The following is a 17,559-nucleotide window of genomic DNA, read 5'->3' as shown; positions in this document are numbered from 1 at the left end:
GGTTCACAATGTTATATATGCAACATCCACATTCCATCAAGTTTTATACTTGATTCTAAGTCATGGGATGAAAAAAGAAGAAAGCAAAAGTCTGAATTGAGACTCTATAGTGCATAACTTTCATCAAAATGGTAACTCATCAGCACCAGGTGAATATATAAAAGGAGAAAGGAAAATTTGCAAAAAAAAAAGATTGATTAATGTGAAATTTATTTTCTACTGCCTTTTTTCAAAAAGATTTTTAAAAAAGCTACCTCATTAGTCTATATAATTACCGTTCTACTGTCTTCCATCACATCCTCTGCAGAATAAATGGTTCGATAGCTAAGGAGGGTCTCATCATGATTTTTATGTAAAATCTAACCTGAACTGGTGGGGTCCACCCAAGCAGCCCACCCATTTGGTCGCAGGCCCACAAAACTAGCCGTTAAAGGAACTCAAATGATAAGTATATTGACTATAAGGTAGCTTTTTGAAAACTTTTTAGAAAAAGATACAAGTTTCGATATTAGTTAGTTATTTCTGTAAATTTTTCAACGGAGAATGACCCACTTTCCTCACCTAATAATGCTTTATTCTCCTTACTTGTCTATTTTTATATTTGCATTCCACCAAAATATACATTTTATTCTCTTGCAGCCGGAAGTGGATTGCTTCTTTCCCTACCCGGTCTGAAATCCGTCTAGGCAGGAGCTCTGTGGGGCCCACCATGATGTATAGGTTCTACCATACTGTTTATTCATTTTTTTCAGATTATTTTAGACAAATGTCAGCTTGAGTATCAAAACTTCCGTAGCCTCCAATAAATTTTCAATGGTAGGCGTTCAATCTCTACCGTGTGGTCCACTTGACCCTTAGATCTAAATCATTTTTGGACTCATTCGTTAAAATGATCTGATAAAATGAATGAATGGAATGGATAAAACCCATACATCATGGTGAGACCCACAGACCCCTGCCTGGACCGATTCCGTACAGAGAGATTTCAGACGCATGCACTCGTTTCAGTGCACATGCTCGTGTGCCCACACCTTCACATTCAAACATGCAAGATCCAAGCCGCTCATCTATTGATCGAGAAAATGTGGGTCCCATGGGATGAGCAAAAAATAGCCGTTCTTATAATAGTGGCCAACATATGCAAAAAAGAGCCGATTAAAAATTATTACCAAACACATAAATGTACTTATGTGGGCTAGTAGATGAATGACCGGACAAGAACGACAGACTTCTCTGTTAGTTTTGCACCACCAAAAAAATAGTGGGGACTTCAATCACACACACGGCATGGTTGTAAGGTAATCCAGACCATCCAATGGCTGAACTACTCAAGATAGTATCAACCATCTAATTCCTCCATTCTAATTTGGACTACTGAATATTTAACTTTTAACCGTCCATTTGATAGCCATTAACCATGTGGTTAGGATTTCTTGATCATTTCAATTTTGATGGTTTGGATCGTTGTACATGCTTCAGTGCCACATTTGAGAATGCTCTATTCCCAAAGGAAGTATGTAATCCTCTGCCACACCAGTTTTACATTGGTAAAAGCACCCAAGCTCTTTGGGCCCACCATGTTTTGTGTGTTACATCCGCTCCATCCATCAGGCGCCTTGCTCGATGCTAGGCCTGGGGACATTAGTTGGATAGACAATACAAATGGAACTCACTACACGGAACTAAGGATCAGACACCAAACATAGGTTTGTGTTTAGGGCCTGTTTTATCTTTCATAAAACCCATTTATCATGTGTAGTTCACAAGATGAAGTGACTATACAGAAATTGGCCCGACCCAAAACTCAGGTGGGCCACACCACATAAACTTAGAGATTTCAGATATAATTTTCCATTACTACCACCTATTTTGGTCAATATGAGTTTTGCATTTGTCTAATATTTTGTATGGACGGTGAAATTAAGGGTTCTTAACTGATGGACGGAGTAGATTTCACATATGCAATATGGAAGGTCCTATGAAGTGTAAGTGCTTTAGTCAATGAGTTGAACAACCCAATGACTATCCTTCTCATACGTCGCACTCATGGATATATACCATCTAAACCGCGGGCTCGGAATGCGTGCTGACAGCGTCAGTAGCTAGTGCCTAGTGGCTATTAAGAGTGCTCCGTGGGCCCCACATAATATAAATATCTTTTATCCAAGCTGTCCATCTACTTTTTAAGATCATTATAGAGCATAATACCAAAAATGAGAGAGATCCAAATCTCGAGTGGACCACCCCACAAGAAAACAGTGGAGATTAAATGCCCACCATTAAAAACTTACTAGGGTGAAGCTTTTAATGGGAGTATTCAATCACCACTATTTCCTGTGGTGTACTAAACATGAGATTTAGAACGGCCTCAAATTTTTTTTTTTATCATGCCATAACAATATGGTCTAGAAAAATGGATGGATGACGTGGACACATACATCATGATGGGCCCACATATCACTGTGAATATCCATCTCGCTACTGACACTGTCAGCAAGCAATCTGCGTCCCTAACTGCCTGTTTGATTTTTCAATGCAAATGTAAATACCCGGCAAATGAGTTACTATGACACTTTCACCGTTTAGAAAATTTTGGAAATTCCTGCCTTAACGGTTCAAAAGTGCTAGTTAAAATTTTTGAACCTTACAGTGAGGTATATAACATATCTGTTCCGTCCATCCGTTTTACTACAACATTTTGACATATAATTTTGAAAATTATGTAGATCCAACACTCAAGTGGCCCACACCAAAAGAAACAGCGGCCCTTAGAAGTTTTTAACGATAAGTGTTTGATTCACTTTTTTCTGTGGCGTGGTCAACTAGAGCTTTCAATATGCCTCATTTTTTGGCTCATATCATAAATTCAGCTGGCATAATGGATGAACGGTGTGGATAAGCGACATGCATAACGGTGGGACCTACAATTATTTTGCAGCCTTTTCAATTTTTGCATCTAAAAAGTTAGCTATCAAACAAAATATAGGGAAGAGTGTGGTAAATACGTAAGAAAATAGTTATTACCCATTTCCACTACATTTACCACCTAATTGGAAAATCAAACAAGCCTTAAATTGCGGACGTGGGTTCTTACCCCTTCTCATCTCCGACCACCAACGGGCAGTTCCGTGTGCAAGCCCACTGTGATTTATCTGTTTATCTACACTTCTCTCTAATCATTTTAAGGTATGTGGACAAAAAATGAGATAGATCCATCACTCAAATGACCCACAGGATAGATAATTTTTGCATTTAATACAACTTGCATTTCATGCTTTGCGCATTTAATGCAGACAAGTTTATTATTTGGTGTGGCTAGGGCTGTACATGAACCGAGCTAGTTCGGTTGGCTCGCTCGACTCAACTCGAAAAAGATCGACTCGACTCGATTCGGATTGAAGCTGACTTCGAACCGAGTCGAGCTGTTTTTTGGAGCTTAAAAATGAGTTTGAGCTTTCCTCAGCTCGACTCGACTCGGATCGAACTCAGCTCGACTCGGTGTTGGGTATATATATACCCCCTTAAAAAGAAAACCGTAGTTTACTTTACCCCCTTCAAAAAAATACCCTACCCGCACATTACCCGGCCGCACCATTTCCCCATTTCCCTTCCCCTTTCAAAAAATACCCTACACACACACACACACACTCTCTCTCTCTCTCTCTCTCTACCCCCCGCCCTCGCCCCCCTAGCTATTCTAAGAGTATCAACTGTGGCATGTACACATGCTCCGTGTAACTGCATACACGTGGAGACGGATGGGATCATCTAGCTAACTAGCTCTCTGAGATCTCTTCTCTTTTTGAACGCAAATGGTGACGATCTCTGGACCTCTTATGCCCGACCAGGTACTTCCAATCTGAAGGAAACTCGAATTCCTCCTATTCATCTGTTTTTCCGTATGTTTGTCTTTAGATTTCTGTATGTTGTGGTTTGGATCTTGATTTTAGATGGGATTGTAGAAGGAGAGAGTGGGTTGTTTGTGTTAGTGTCGTTTTGTGGAAGTGGAATGCTGCTGGATCCGTGTAGTGATTGGGAGCTTTGATTCAATGGGGATGTCGTGTAGATGGGAGGTAGACATAAAGATCTTTGAGATCGGATGATGGTGTCTGATTGAAAGCTCGAGCTCGAACTCGGCTTGAACTCGGCTCGAAAGCTCGAAGCTCGAACTCGGATTGAACTCGGCTTAAACTGGTCCAATTGCTGACCGAGCTGAGTCGAACTAGAGATGCTGGCTGGTGACCGAGCCGAGGCCAGCTCAACTCGATGTAGCTCGATGTACACCTTAGGTGTGGCCCATTTGTGCATTGGATCTTATTCATTTTTGTCCACATGCCTTAAAATGATCTGAGAGATGCATGAATAAACTGATAAATCATAGTGGGCCTGCCAACCGAATTGCCCATTCGTGGCTAGAAAACGGGAGTAGGACGCGATTCACGAGCTGCATTTTGGATAGAACATCATCATCTTAATCTTATGGCTACTAATTAGGATAGGCTACATCAATCGTTTTCCCATCACATCTTAACCATTCATTTTATAGACATCAAAGTAGATTTTTGAAAGTAAAATAATGAGTGGTCTAAACTTCAAATGTGAAGTAAATAGTTACAATTATATTCTGTGTAAATTTTTAAGCAATGCTATATTGTCTAGATTAATTTACAACTATGCCACGTGTGTGGTTGATGAGCAAAAGTAAGGATGAGATGGATAGCTGTGAAGAGGTGCGTAATTAAAATTAGAAAAATATTTAATGACTTCCTTTCATTTTTAAAGTAGTTAAAAAAGTTCAAAGTCAATACTTTTTTTGTCTTAATCCTAAAATAAAAATTATCTTCAACAGGTAACTGACGCCTGCTGCCCGCGTCACTTCAAAGTTGAGAAAACTTACAATGTTATGAGTGGTGTGTCCCATCTAACTTTTAAATTCGGCTGATATTTTGTATGTATGGTTTAAATAAGTTTTCTCACCTGATGGACAGAGTAGATTTACATATACAAAATGGTGGGCTCTACATATATTGAGTATTTCACGGGCTACAAAACGGGAGCTGTAGATGACTCCGATCCGCTTTTGATGGTGACCCACCGATCAACGGGTGCAGTTCAGTCAGGTCTGGGCCTGACTAAGGGACGCTGATTTGATACTACCTCAGTAGGACCTACTTAGAGATAGATGGTCATGATATATATATGGAAAAGGTACTATATATATATGGAAAAGGTACTATGCGCTCGACCTCATTTATATGTCCCATGAGGTCGAGTTGTGTGGTCCCCACCGTGATGCATTTCAAACATTTACCCCATCAGTCAGATGCACCATTCCATCGTGGGCTTAGGTCTCAAAAATCAAGTTAATCTGTGACTTATGTGGGCCACACCACATATAAGTGAGGAGGGGCCATGCACCATTAAAACATTCATAATTATTTTTGGGCCCACCGAGATGTGGTTTGCAAATCCAGCCCATCCATTATGTGTGCCCCACTTGGATGAAGGTTCAAACCAAGTTTTAGCAGCATTCAAAACTCAGGTGGGCCCCACCAAGTGCTTTTATATGTTTTGACGGTGTCTTCACATGATTTTAGATGGTATGGCCCACCTGAGTTCCGTATACGGCTGATTTTTGGGATATCGCATAATTTAGAGGGGATCCATCAAATGCATGGTGTTGATGATCGACACGCATTATGGTGGGGCCCACACAGCTCGACCTCACGGTAGCTTATAGTGAGGCCGAGCGCATAGTACCTTCCCCCCCCTCTCTCTCTCTCTCTCTTTTTCTCTCTCTCTCTCTATATATATATATATATAATTTTATTCATGTTGTCTATACATTTTGATAGATCATTTTAAAGCATGAATAAAAAAAGGCAGATTGAAGGCTCAAGTGGACCACACTGCAGATAACACTGGGGATTAAATTTCCAAGGTTGAAAACTTACTTAGCCCACCGTAATATTTATTTGCAATCTAACCTATTAATAAGATCACATAGAACTTATGTGGCTATAAAAAGTTTTCAACTAGGAGTTTTTAATCCCCTACCTCCATGCTGTGGTGAGCTTGAGCCTTATTTACGTAGACTCGCACCTTACAATAATTTATCAAAATGGAAGAATGGTGTGAGTAAAATATATAGATTATGGTACGCCTATAGAGTCCTTAACATTATCTTCCATCCTAGCTAGATGACCTTGCTTGCGCGTAGCTGAGTTCCCTTGAGTCCTAAGGCCCACCTCAATATATTGTGTTTTGCATCCATGTCATACATCTATTTTTCCGGGTCATTTCAAAGCGTGATCTAAATCTCAGTTGGACCACACGATAGGAAACAATGATGATGGCCAGTAAAAACATTGTGAGCCATAAGTTTTGGATCAAGTTAATATTTATGTTTTCTGAACATATGTTTGTTTTACCTGATCAGCACGTTGGATGACAAATAAATGCTAGTTTGGACCCATAGAAAATTTTAATGGTGGTCTTTTAATCATCATTCTTTCTTGTGTTGTGGTCCAGCTGAGATTTGTATCTGCTTCATTTTTAGAGTAATGCCCTGTAATGAGCTGGCAAAACAGATGGACGGCGTTGATATACAACGTACACATCGGGTAGGCTCCACGGTCGGTACCTGACGGAACTCGATCAGATCCCAACCTTACTGAATCCAAACTCCAGATCAACAGTCCAGATCGATCCCACACAGTTCGCACGCGTACAGCAACGAAACACGCGTCCCGCTGGTTATTCCGGCAAAACCTCTCCAACCCAAACCCCGCCCTATCTTCCTCTCCTCCCTTGTCGGCCCTTCCGCTCATGGCCCGTGTCATCAACTCCCCAACCCGATTCGCTCCCAACACGGCGCGTTTTTCTGCGATCCGCTCCCGCCGAATCGTCCGTACTGCGCGTTTCTTCTCCCTAACAGATGCCTCCCTCCAAAAGGCAAGTTTCATTTCCTTTCTCTCTCCTTATATATTCTATATATTTACCAAAATACCCTCTCCTTCCAAAAACCCTAATATCTGAAGTCCGTCTCCCAACATAACAGCATCTCTCTTCATCCCTAACGACGTCCGTTAGCAGACGGCAGCCCGTCCGCGCCTCGAATTCTCAAACGACGACTGAGAAGAAGCCAGTCTCGGACGACAGGATGCTGGTACGCTTTTCCAACTCTACTCTTCCGTTATTTCAGAAGCGTTATAACGGCTGGTATAACGGTGGTTGGAAGCTAGAACGGGAGTTCTGTGAATGGCGGTAATGGTCCACATGTCCAGACCGTCCAGATCGTGTATCCAATTGTGGATGGAGCGTAGTTCATGAATCGTGCTGATCGGACGGTCTTAAACCACGTGATTTTGTCTGTTGGATCTGGACTGCGTGGGCGGTTTCTTTTTAACGGTCTGTTTGGTGTTCAACAATCGGACGGTTAAGATCGTTTGATCTGCATGTTTTTCGGGCTATGACCTATCCCTTGTGGGGGCCATGATTTCAACGGCTGCACGTATGCTGTGTGCGTACGGTAGAATACAGGCTGCCACATTCAGCTATCAATCCCATGCAACGGAGCTGTTATATCTACCGTTATAACGGCAATTCTCCATTATAACTGCTGTTTTTTTAATTATAACGGCTTCTGTTTCTTTCTTTTTTTACCTGGTTTCGGACGGTACTTGGTACTCAGAAATGGCTCTCTTGGCTGTTATAATTGCATAAAATTTGGATTGTTATTATTATTATTATTATTATTATTATTTTATTTTTAATTTTTAATTAATTAGTTTATTTTTTCCTTCTAGAAGTTGGATTTTGATTTTGATTAGGATGCAGGTGTTTGTTCCACCACATCCGTTGATCAAGCACTGGGTTTCTGTTCTGAGGAATGAGCAGACTCCATGTCCAATATTCAGTAAGTAGGGATTGATTTTTTAAAATCATTTGATGACCGTAGCTCCACTGATTCGAGTGTTGATTTTATTTTTTTATTTTTTGGTTTTCGGTGAGGAAGTAAATGTTTGAAGATCAGGACTATAAAGAAGACTTGTAACATGTTTCCTTGAATTTTGTGATTAGGGGAGTGTTATTATGCGTCCTGTCTCATCGAAAAAAGAGATTAGTTGTGATTGGCATATTTCGGCAAGTTTGTCAATAATCTGTACCATTCATCTAGTAGGCTCTACCATGGATTAGCAAAAAGGTGCACCCGCCAATTGTAAATGGACTGTTGAGAAGGATGGTGCAATGGCCTGGATTCAACAACCGAAAGTTCCTCCGAGTGGATGTTAGGTTGATCCAATTGGTGCAATCGTCTATGGCTATCAGCTATGGGGCCCACAAAATGAATGGTTTTGAATTACTTTCTGGCTTGCTGAAGTGCATCATACATAATTTCTCAGAGTCTCATCAGCAGTGTAGAAGAAAGATCTGGTAGTGAAATATGACATGTGTATGTAGAATCTAGATGAAGATGTGAAATCATATGTCGACATTGTCAAGGATAATGTGGTGCCGTCTTGAGTGGAATTCTTGCATCTATATTTCGTAACCACCTTCAGGCACTCGCCATGTTCTGATTTATTTATTCTTTTTATGCTAAATCCATTAACATTTTCTGACGGTTTTGTTATATCAGAGAATGCAATGGCAGAGCTCGGAAGGCTACTTATATATGAAGCTTCAAGGGATTGGCTGGTGAGTCAATAATCAGTCCATTTGTGTCGTAGTCAGTGTGAAACTCATCATCATCTAAGCCTTATCCCAACCAATTGGGATCGGCTACATGAATTTGTTCCATTCCACTCTCTCAAGAGCCATGACTTCAGTCAGACAAGAGGTCATGGTCAGTGGACAGCTGTAAACCTTATTATGTTTGTTATTGTGATCTACAATAGCATGGTTAGTTCACAATTCAGAGTATTATAAATCATTTTAATGTCAATGCATTAACAAAATGTTGGTAGCATTGAAATCAGATTATGCATTAACAGCACCATTGCATTCTCTCTTATGTTATAGAATGCAATGGCAGAGATCGGAAGGCTACTTACATATGAAGCTTCAAGGGATTAGCTAGTGGGTTGACAATAGCCATATTAGGCCTTGTTCGGATAGTGGGAAAAAAGGGTCTTGTTTGGATAAAAGTGAAAATATAAATAAGGCTCTCACTATAATCACCTCGAATCTTGTGCATGAGAATTTGACTGTGATGTTTGGGTAATGATTGCCTTTTGAAACTCAATGTTTCCTTTTCTATGTAAATAATGGTGAAATGTCCGATCATGGGAAACCTCATCAATTTTTTGGGTTCAATCCCTTGGTAGTGTTCCCTTCTAGAAAAAGAAAAAAGAAAAGAAAAGAGAAGAAAAACAGGCTCCGTGTAAGACTTTAAACCTTATTTTGTTTGTTATTGTTGATATGCTTGGTTCACAATTTGGATGATTCATGAAACATTTTAATGTCAATGCATTGACAACATGTCGGTTAGCATAGAAATCGGATTACATGAAAAACTGCAAATAAAAAGCCTTCTCTAATTAATGAAGAAACAGCCGAGAACAAATTGTGCATCACAAAGATGAATTGGCCATGTCAAAAACACTAAGAAACCATGTCTAGAAATCCAAATGTTTTGCTTGGCAGTAATGAAATAGTATATGAAAAGCCGAATAGAGAAGTGCTCTAGGCTTCCTCTATGGGAAGGAGTAAATTCTGATCTGTAACATCTGTTTCTGATTAATTCTAAATTTCAATTGGATGGACATGAATTGCTCTAATTTTTTGATTTGATGGATAAATGGTGGGTAATGGTCCCACCTCTGGAAAATATCACCTGATACGCATTGGTATTTGGAAAAAAAAGATACAAGTGATGAGTTGGGTCATAAGATAACGATACCTTTATAGAAAGCAAAGGTCCAAATTCAAGTTGATATGGCTGATATGAAATGTGCATTGGGTAGTACGTGCTGGTATGTATCGGTCATGGGCCCCCCAAAATGTGCAATTGCATCTATTCTTTACTCCCGTCCTCAGTTTTTCTGTCATGTTATCATGGAGCTTTGTTTCTTGATCATTGCTCAAGACCCTTGCAGAAACGCTATTGACACATGAATTTCTCTTTTTACCTAGTTGCTGTATTCATGATTTCATGTTATTCACAGTAGCTACCTCTTAAAAAAAAGTTATTTACAGTTGCATGATTTAATTACTTGCAGCCTACTGTCTTCGGGGAGATTCAGTCGCCCATGGGTGTTGCTTCTGTTGAATTTATTGATCCAAGGGAGCCCGTGACGGTTAGTGTCTAATAGTAGTCTTCTTTTTTTATTATCTTAGCATGCATATTCCAATTCCACACAAAATGGTGGGACACCCGCCGCCTATTTACTTTCCAGGAGACACTGATTGAATTGGATAGGATAATGTGTCCATTTTGGTTCAGATCACATGTCCATTTCGTTTCAAGTGGGAGATAGAAAAAGACAGACTAGAGGAAGTGACCTTCTGTAATCCATGACGTTTTCTACTTGTGCCCGGGACATTCTGGATTGCCTCAACTGCCAACTTTTTTGGATTCAAATCCTTCTGGATAAAGAATCTGAAAAAGTCAGGATTCAACCCCCGTCCAAACAGGCCATTGGAAATGCTACAGTAGGTCATGCAGCAGAGTAATAAATTGGAGTACCAATCACAGAGGGGGGAAGTCACATTTTAAATTTTTTGTCTTCTGGAATTTTTTTTTCTTTTAAAAGTGCTTTTAGATATCACATGGCATACACTGATTGGTAATGTATTTTATTACATTACAGCATGAGCTGCTGTATCATTTCCTGTGCGCATGAGCTAAAATACTCAAATCCATGCAGCAGATTTGCCGGTTGCTTTCATTTTATTGATGGGCTGCAATTATGAGATTTTTCTTTGCTTGAGAAGATTGAAGAATGGACTTTTTTACAAGTGGAGTTTTGTCACTCATGGCGGTGTAAATCTCCTTAGATGGCTACAACTGATAGATAGTGGTTTTAGTTTGCAGATTGTCCCCATCCTGAGAGCTGGTCTTGCTTTGGTAGAGCATGCACCATCAATCTTGCCAGCTACTAAAACTTATCATCTCGGTAAGGAAGGAAAAGCTCATAATATTGTTGATTTTTTAACATGACTTGGGTATCTTTGTAAAATCTATTGCTTGCATATACCATTTGACATGTTTGAATGAAAGTTGCTTAGGGCATGTTTGGGTACGGCATCCTGCGCGCCGATTATGGCTGGCCCCACACCCTCCACGTAGAATTTGGCACACTAAACCAGTGTCTTCCTCTGCATAAACACAATTAAGCAGCGTTTATGGTTTTTGCAGAGGAAAGTACTGCTTTATTGCAGTGAATCCTATGTGGAGGGCATGGGGCACACTCAAAATTGGGATTAGATTTAATCCCGATTACGCAGGATCCCCTACCTGAGCGGACCCTGAATTATATCTATGATTTCCCCCCCTCATTTAAGCTAATGATCTTATAGCGTTTAATTTGTAGACAAGGTTTTCTTATGCAACGTTGTGCTGTTTATCAGTAAACTGTAAATATAGTACTGCAGAGATATGATTCAGTCATGTATTCATCAATTCTTCTTTTCCTTCTACAAGCGCAGGGATAAGCAGAAATGAGGAGACGCTTCAACCATTTATATATTTGAACAAGTAAGAGTATGTTTCTCTTTCTTCCTTGGATCTTTTCCTGTGGAGAAATTATATGATCCTTGAGCCGAGGATATGCAGTATTGTCGAGCCTCAAAAGTTTAGACAGGCGGGTCTACGACTCAGCTGTCCAGAATTCCAGACCATCGATCTGATGGGGCCCTGACATGGATAAACAGCGTCTGAAAGATCTCCAAGCATGTTTACAGCCAATCTTTGTTTTTGTTTTTTTTAATTTTTTTTACCCCTATGTATTCTCTTCCTAACCGTCTATTTGCTGGCTGGAGTAATGAGGGGCCCATCAGATCATCAGCCTGGATCACTGAGCCATGAGCCTGAAGTAAGGCCTGAAGATACTGGATGTCTGTGTGGGAATGTTATTAGCATTCCATGTTTTTCAAAGCACAAAGAACAGTCATTTCATATAGTTTGAACTATTGTTTGAAAACCGGACCAGTAGGCAAACCATTTTTGTTGGCAGTTTAGTTCATCTAACTGTTGCAACTGGATGAACTCATTCCCACCCAGGACAACTGCTTAAAGTAAAATAACTACAATCAAAATGGAAAGTGTAAACATCCACAATGCCACCAGCACAATGGATTAAACCCTTCGTATTTTAAGGAAATTGGTAACCACCACTTCACCAGGTTTTTAGGTAAAGACAGTTTGTGTCTCATTCCAGTCCAACCTGGTACAACTTTATGGTCTGGTTTGGTCCAGCCCAGTTTCTAAAACATTAGTTGCGCGGGAATGGTGTTGCTAGCACATTGCTTTTGTTATAATGATGCCATTTTGATAGCAAGCAGATGCTTTAAATGCAATTTGAAGGGCCCCTTCACATTCAGATTCTTCTCTTGTGCAGGTTACCTGATAATCTTCCTGAGGGATCTCGTGTATTTGTTGTTGATCCTATGCTGGCAACAGGTAGACATTATTTCTAATGCAAAATGGTTTGATTCCATTGTGGTGTGATCGTTATAATCAGACCTGCGACAACAACAATTTATTGTAAAATTTCAATGATTTTCTGGCAATTCTTTTCAACATGAACATATTTTTTAATTCAAGAGGAGAAACAAAGATGCAAGAAGCTATGAAGCTGCAAAACAGGGGTTAAAGTATCATCTGAAACTGATATGTATCGACTGAAAAGTGTTGTTTCAGTGTCCGCTGATACTAATCAGTCACACCAAGAACCTCTGGGTTCTTCTATTAGAAGCCCATATTTGAGGGAGATTAATCATTTAGAAAAGTTTAGTGGCATGTTTCAATGCAGTTGGTGGGATTTGGGGGCTCTCTCTTCCCCCACTCACCTCTTTTTTATTTTCCTTACTGAAGCTTGGGTATATTGTCTGACATGTGTTGGCTTTGGTCATTTGATGATATGATACTCGGTGTGCTGATTTTAACCTTTGCTGCAGAAGTTGAATATTATTGCAATTTTTAATATAGTTTCAAAACCTAATTTCAGGTGGCACGATAGTTGCAGCAATTGACTTATTGAAGGAACGTGGAGTTGACAACAAACAAATAAAAGTGGTAAGCTACCTGATTTAATGAGAACCCATGAGAACTCTTTTAGAACTCATCCCACGTGTTGCATTTATCCAATCCAGGCCACACAAACCCTTCATCTGGCTTGGATGAAGGGTCATGCTAAAAATAAGGTTGTTTTGCAACTCAGGTGGACCTTGGTAAAAATCATGGGTGTGCAATAAAGCTCATTTACACATCACACATGCTACAATGGCACATAGGTGCAAGATCCAATCCATCCATCAGGTTGGTCTGACCTTGGAAAATAAATCTGGTCCACTATGTAGGACCCAATATTGAAATAAAAAAGGTAGATGGGTTAAAACTTCAGCCAAGTTTTTCAGAGCTGTAAGTTTGTTCTGCTAACTGTGCCCCATCTTACCAGTGGATCAACCTGAATCTTGGACTAGGGCATCAATATGGTGGTGCTGTATTGAAAAGAGCGTGAATCTTGGGCTAGGGCACCAGTATAGGGTCTGAGGGAGGGATTTGAAAATAAATGATCTTGTCTATCTGTTAGGCTGCTGATTGGACGTGGTCCAATTGATGTGATTTTTTCATGGAAAGTGCATGTTGCATCTGATGGACTGTCTAGGTTGGTTGATTGGACTGTCCTTAAGCCTTGTGGTGAAAAACTTACATTTGGGATTGCCTATCTACAGTACATCCCATTATTCATGAGAGAACAGGATCATTCAATCGATTTGATTATGTGTTATTTCTGCTGCAGTGGGTCCCATCATTCGGACTATTGTTCATGCGTACAGCTGTCATGCTCATTATAGTGTGGGCCCACCAGATATGCAATCCAAAAGTCACTGTGCTAATGGCCATTTCTGGATTGGAGAAAATAAATCTTCCCATTCTCTGGATATCTCCTCTTACTACATCTCTCTCCCATTGGGACTAAAAAATCATGAAATGGGGATATTTTGTTTTGTGTTGGAAAGAGAACTCTTTGTATCCATGATTCCGCATTAGTATCATTTCATGATTTTTGGAATTTCGACTGAGAGTACAAATCCCCAAAAATTGTAATTTCTACTAGGAGTACAAATCCCAACAAATTGCCACTTTAACTATGGAAATGTTTTCATTTTGTTTGTTTTCTTATATGAGTTGTCGGATTGCAGATATCAGCGGTGGCTGCACCGCCGGCGCTTCAGAAGCTAAGTGAAAGATTCCCAGGGTAAAATATTATCTGAACCTTCTTATTGTTAGGATTGCAACTGGGCAGTTTGGGGGTTTACCCATATCTCGAGTTGAGTTGCGACTCAGCTAGGTCAAGAGTGAATAGGCCTAACTCGACTAAGTCGGGGGTGACTTGCAGTGTTGAACCGTATCAGTTCTGGGTCTGAGTTGACTTGGACGAGCTGCACCCAACTCGTCCAAGTCTTAAAACCCAAGGGCAAGAACCCCGGCCACGAGCTAAAGAATTGGGCTTGTCCAGCCATACCTATTGCTCATTCTCTACTGATCTTTTCTTATACAATCAGATCCGAGTCCAGAGCTAAATTGTAGTGTACCTTTTTTCAGGTTGCATGTATACACGGGAACAATCGATCCAACCGTCAATGAGAAGGGGTACTTGACTGACTTAATAGTATATATGCCAGGGGTGTTGTTGATTTTTTGCATGTAGAATGTAGACCCAATTCTACATGTTGCCGCATGTGCCCATGCGAGATCGATCTGCCCATCAGGTGGGCATCGATGTGAGGATGCCATGGCACGGCAATTATGCCATTTTCCCAGCAGGTGGGCCACAATGTGCAAATCAAGCAGGAAGCATGAAAAAGCATGTCATTTTCTCCCTACACTCTAGCCCAACTGATGACTGGACAGGACTGATTTTCTCAGGCCAGGGCACCACAACATCGTTGCCTGCATGATGGACACCCGGTTGTTTCACAAGCTTGAGCTTAGCACGTGTCGCCATGCAGAGATGCTGCAATCTTCATGCAATTTGTGGACCGTCATATGCATGTATACACTGCACTCATCTTTAATTCTTGTCAACGTTTTGCAGGTTTATAGTCCCTGGGTTGGGAGATGCAGGAGATCGGAGCTTTGGCACATGAAAGTACTACGCATTGAAATTACTGAAATTTCAGTTTTCCTCTTTTCTTTTTCATCAATCTTCTCTGAGCAAACGAGCATATGCAACTCACTTGACCACGTATGGTTGATTTTTTTAAAATTTTTTTTTCCTTCTGGCGGCTTGAGTGTTTTGATTCTTTCATCAATTCACTCCTTGATTTGGAAAGGCAGAAAATGGGGGGAAAAAACAGAGAGCGTTTGGATGCAAGGCTTACATGGCTCGCTTTTGGGAAGCTATGAGGTTTCCTTTCACTGGCTTTTCCTCCCCCAAAAACTATGTCAATACTGAATTGTCTTGAAAGTTTCCACACTTGCGTTTGGGGGTGGTGATATATCAAATCTGCCTTGGTACTGATTCTGAGCTAACATTACTGTGATTCTTGTTTGGGTGTGAAGGTTCACTTTTCAGGTGGGGATGAATGTAAGGATCCCCCATAGAGATCTGGGATGGTCTACTACTCAGATGGGACTCACTTGTGCCATTCGTTACTTGCCACTGACTATTTTATTCACAGATGGTGTGGCTCAATCGATGAAGGAATTGGCCAGCCTGATGATCCGGTGCTTCTGGACTCCTGGCTTTTGTTAGTGAGGCATGCTAATCCCATGTGTGGGATCTGAACTTTCATGATGTGGCCCATCTTGTTGATGTCAAGAACAGGTGGGTAGGTTCCACTTCAGTGATTGCTGTAGACCATCACATGTTGCCTGGTGACCCAACTCTGTGGGGGTTATTGTGATGCATGTGTTTTATACTTGATCTGTTTTGCCAGCTCAATTTAAAGCATGAACCCAAAAATGAGCAGATCCAAGGCTCAAGTGGACAGCACTAGGGAAACGGGGGGTTTTGCATGAGCCTAAAAATGAGGCAGATCCAAAGCGTAAGTGGACAACACTGGAAACAATGGGGATAATGAAACATTCCTAGGGTCTACTATTATGTTTATTTGCCATAACCTGTTGATTAGGTCTCATGGACATGGGTGAAGGGAAAATGCAACTATCAGATCGATCCAAAACTTTGGATCTCCCTGCCCTAAGATGAGCTGGCAAAAAAAATAAAAAAATAAAAAAATAAAGTAGGTGGTGTTAGGGTCACCGTGCAATCCCGTCCATGACCCATCTAAGGCTTTGATCATGTAGTGAGGTCATCACTATTTTTAAATGGTAACGCTACTTGTGGCATACATGCATAGAAATCTAGATAGTTTTAAGTCGTGGGTCCCATTGTTTACGGAGAAAACCCAAAAAAAAAAAAAAAAACTAAAGAAGAGCGGTCCAAATTGCAGGTCCTTGATCAATATGCGTGGGGCTCAACACTGTCCGCTATCAGATGGATATAAAAAGTCTTCAATCGGTTCATTTTTATGCTATTTCTCATTTATTTCTTCTCGTTTTGATAATTTTCTATTCAGTGAAGGAGTTTCAAAATCATTTCTGACCAGATGTAGGTCAGATTCGAAGATTGAAAACAGTTTTTTTTTTTTTTTTTGCATCAAATTGAAGGATTGAGCAAGGATAAAACACACACATCAGTGGGCAGATGGAGTACGTCTGCAAATGACATCCATCCATTAATCAGTGACCATCACATGGACAATTGAACTGAAAAAGGTCACCTTCCAAATTTACCCTGGTTGATTTACCGGGAAAAAAAAACGTGTCCAAGGGGCAGAAAAGAAAGCAACTGGCAAAGCAGGGGGGAGGAAAAGAAACCTGTTAGGAGAGGGCGATCAGCAATAGCCATAAATCTCCTCCTCAGCAAATTCTCGGGCCCCAACTTTCTCAAGTGATTTTCAAATTTTGAGGTCTTTCTGTGATATTATGAGGAAAATCTCACCAAAAATAAGAATAGTTAGAAAATTTTGAATTAATAAATAAATTTAAAAGTTAAATATATATTTACATAAAAAAATCCTTAAGGTTTTTACTAATTTCCCTGTTAATATCATGATATTATCACAACCAAAAATGCAATTTTTTTAAAATCTGCTGATACTTGAAAATCTTACAATAATGTCATTTACTATCTGCAGCTCATTAGATGAGCTGGCAAAGACAGCATGAGTATGTGTGAGTGATCCAGGGGTTCAATTCATGGAAGCGTTAACTCTCAAAAACAAAAACATTTATTTCGGTAATGAAGATCTGATTCTAGGTTACGTTTTGGGGAGGTTTCATTGAGGTTCTACACAAGATGCTAACAGGAGATTCAGTGCCTG

General features: G+C 40.3%; 1 protein-coding gene across 2 annotated transcripts; it reads left to right on the top strand.

The window, feature by feature from the left end:
- The first annotated feature begins 7,007 nt into the window (after window positions 1-7,007).
- LOC131252773 (uracil phosphoribosyltransferase) lies at window positions 7,008-15,703 on the top strand. 2 transcript variants are annotated; one of them, XM_058253459.1, is made up of 11 exons: window positions 7,011-7,168; window positions 7,840-7,918; window positions 8,642-8,700; window positions 10,224-10,301; window positions 11,039-11,120; window positions 11,653-11,701; window positions 12,564-12,625; window positions 13,173-13,240; window positions 14,371-14,426; window positions 14,774-14,821; window positions 15,267-15,703. In XM_058253459.1, exons 1-11 carry the CDS (start codon window positions 7,163-7,165, stop codon window positions 15,316-15,318), a joined length of 639 nt encoding a protein of 212 aa, XP_058109442.1. In that variant the 5' UTR covers window positions 7,011-7,162; the 3' UTR covers window positions 15,319-15,703. The 2 variants fall into 2 exon arrangements, with proteins under 2 accessions (XP_058109443.1, XP_058109442.1); XM_058253460.1 differs by lacking the exon at window positions 7,840-7,918 and having other exon boundaries at window positions 7,008-7,168.
- The last annotated feature ends 1,856 nt before the right edge of the window (window positions 15,704-17,559 follow it).

This window comes from Magnolia sinica, chromosome 8 (assembly GCF_029962835.1).
Source record: "Magnolia sinica isolate HGM2019 chromosome 8, MsV1, whole genome shotgun sequence".
NCBI lineage: Eukaryota > Viridiplantae > Streptophyta > Magnoliopsida > Magnoliales > Magnoliaceae > Magnolia > Magnolia sinica.
Note: the sequence above shows the minus strand (reverse complement) of the source record. Positions and strands in the feature narration are given on the sequence as shown.

Coding starts and splice junctions, on each gene's coding strand:
- LOC131252773 (XM_058253459.1), top strand. Junction 8,701..10,223: donor AAGCTTCAAGGGATTGGCTG/GTGAGTCAATAA, acceptor AATTACTTGCAG/CCTACTGTCTTCGGGGAGAT. Junction 13,241..14,370: donor ACAACAAACAAATAAAAGTG/GTAAGCTACCTG, acceptor GTCGGATTGCAG/ATATCAGCGGTGGCTGCACC.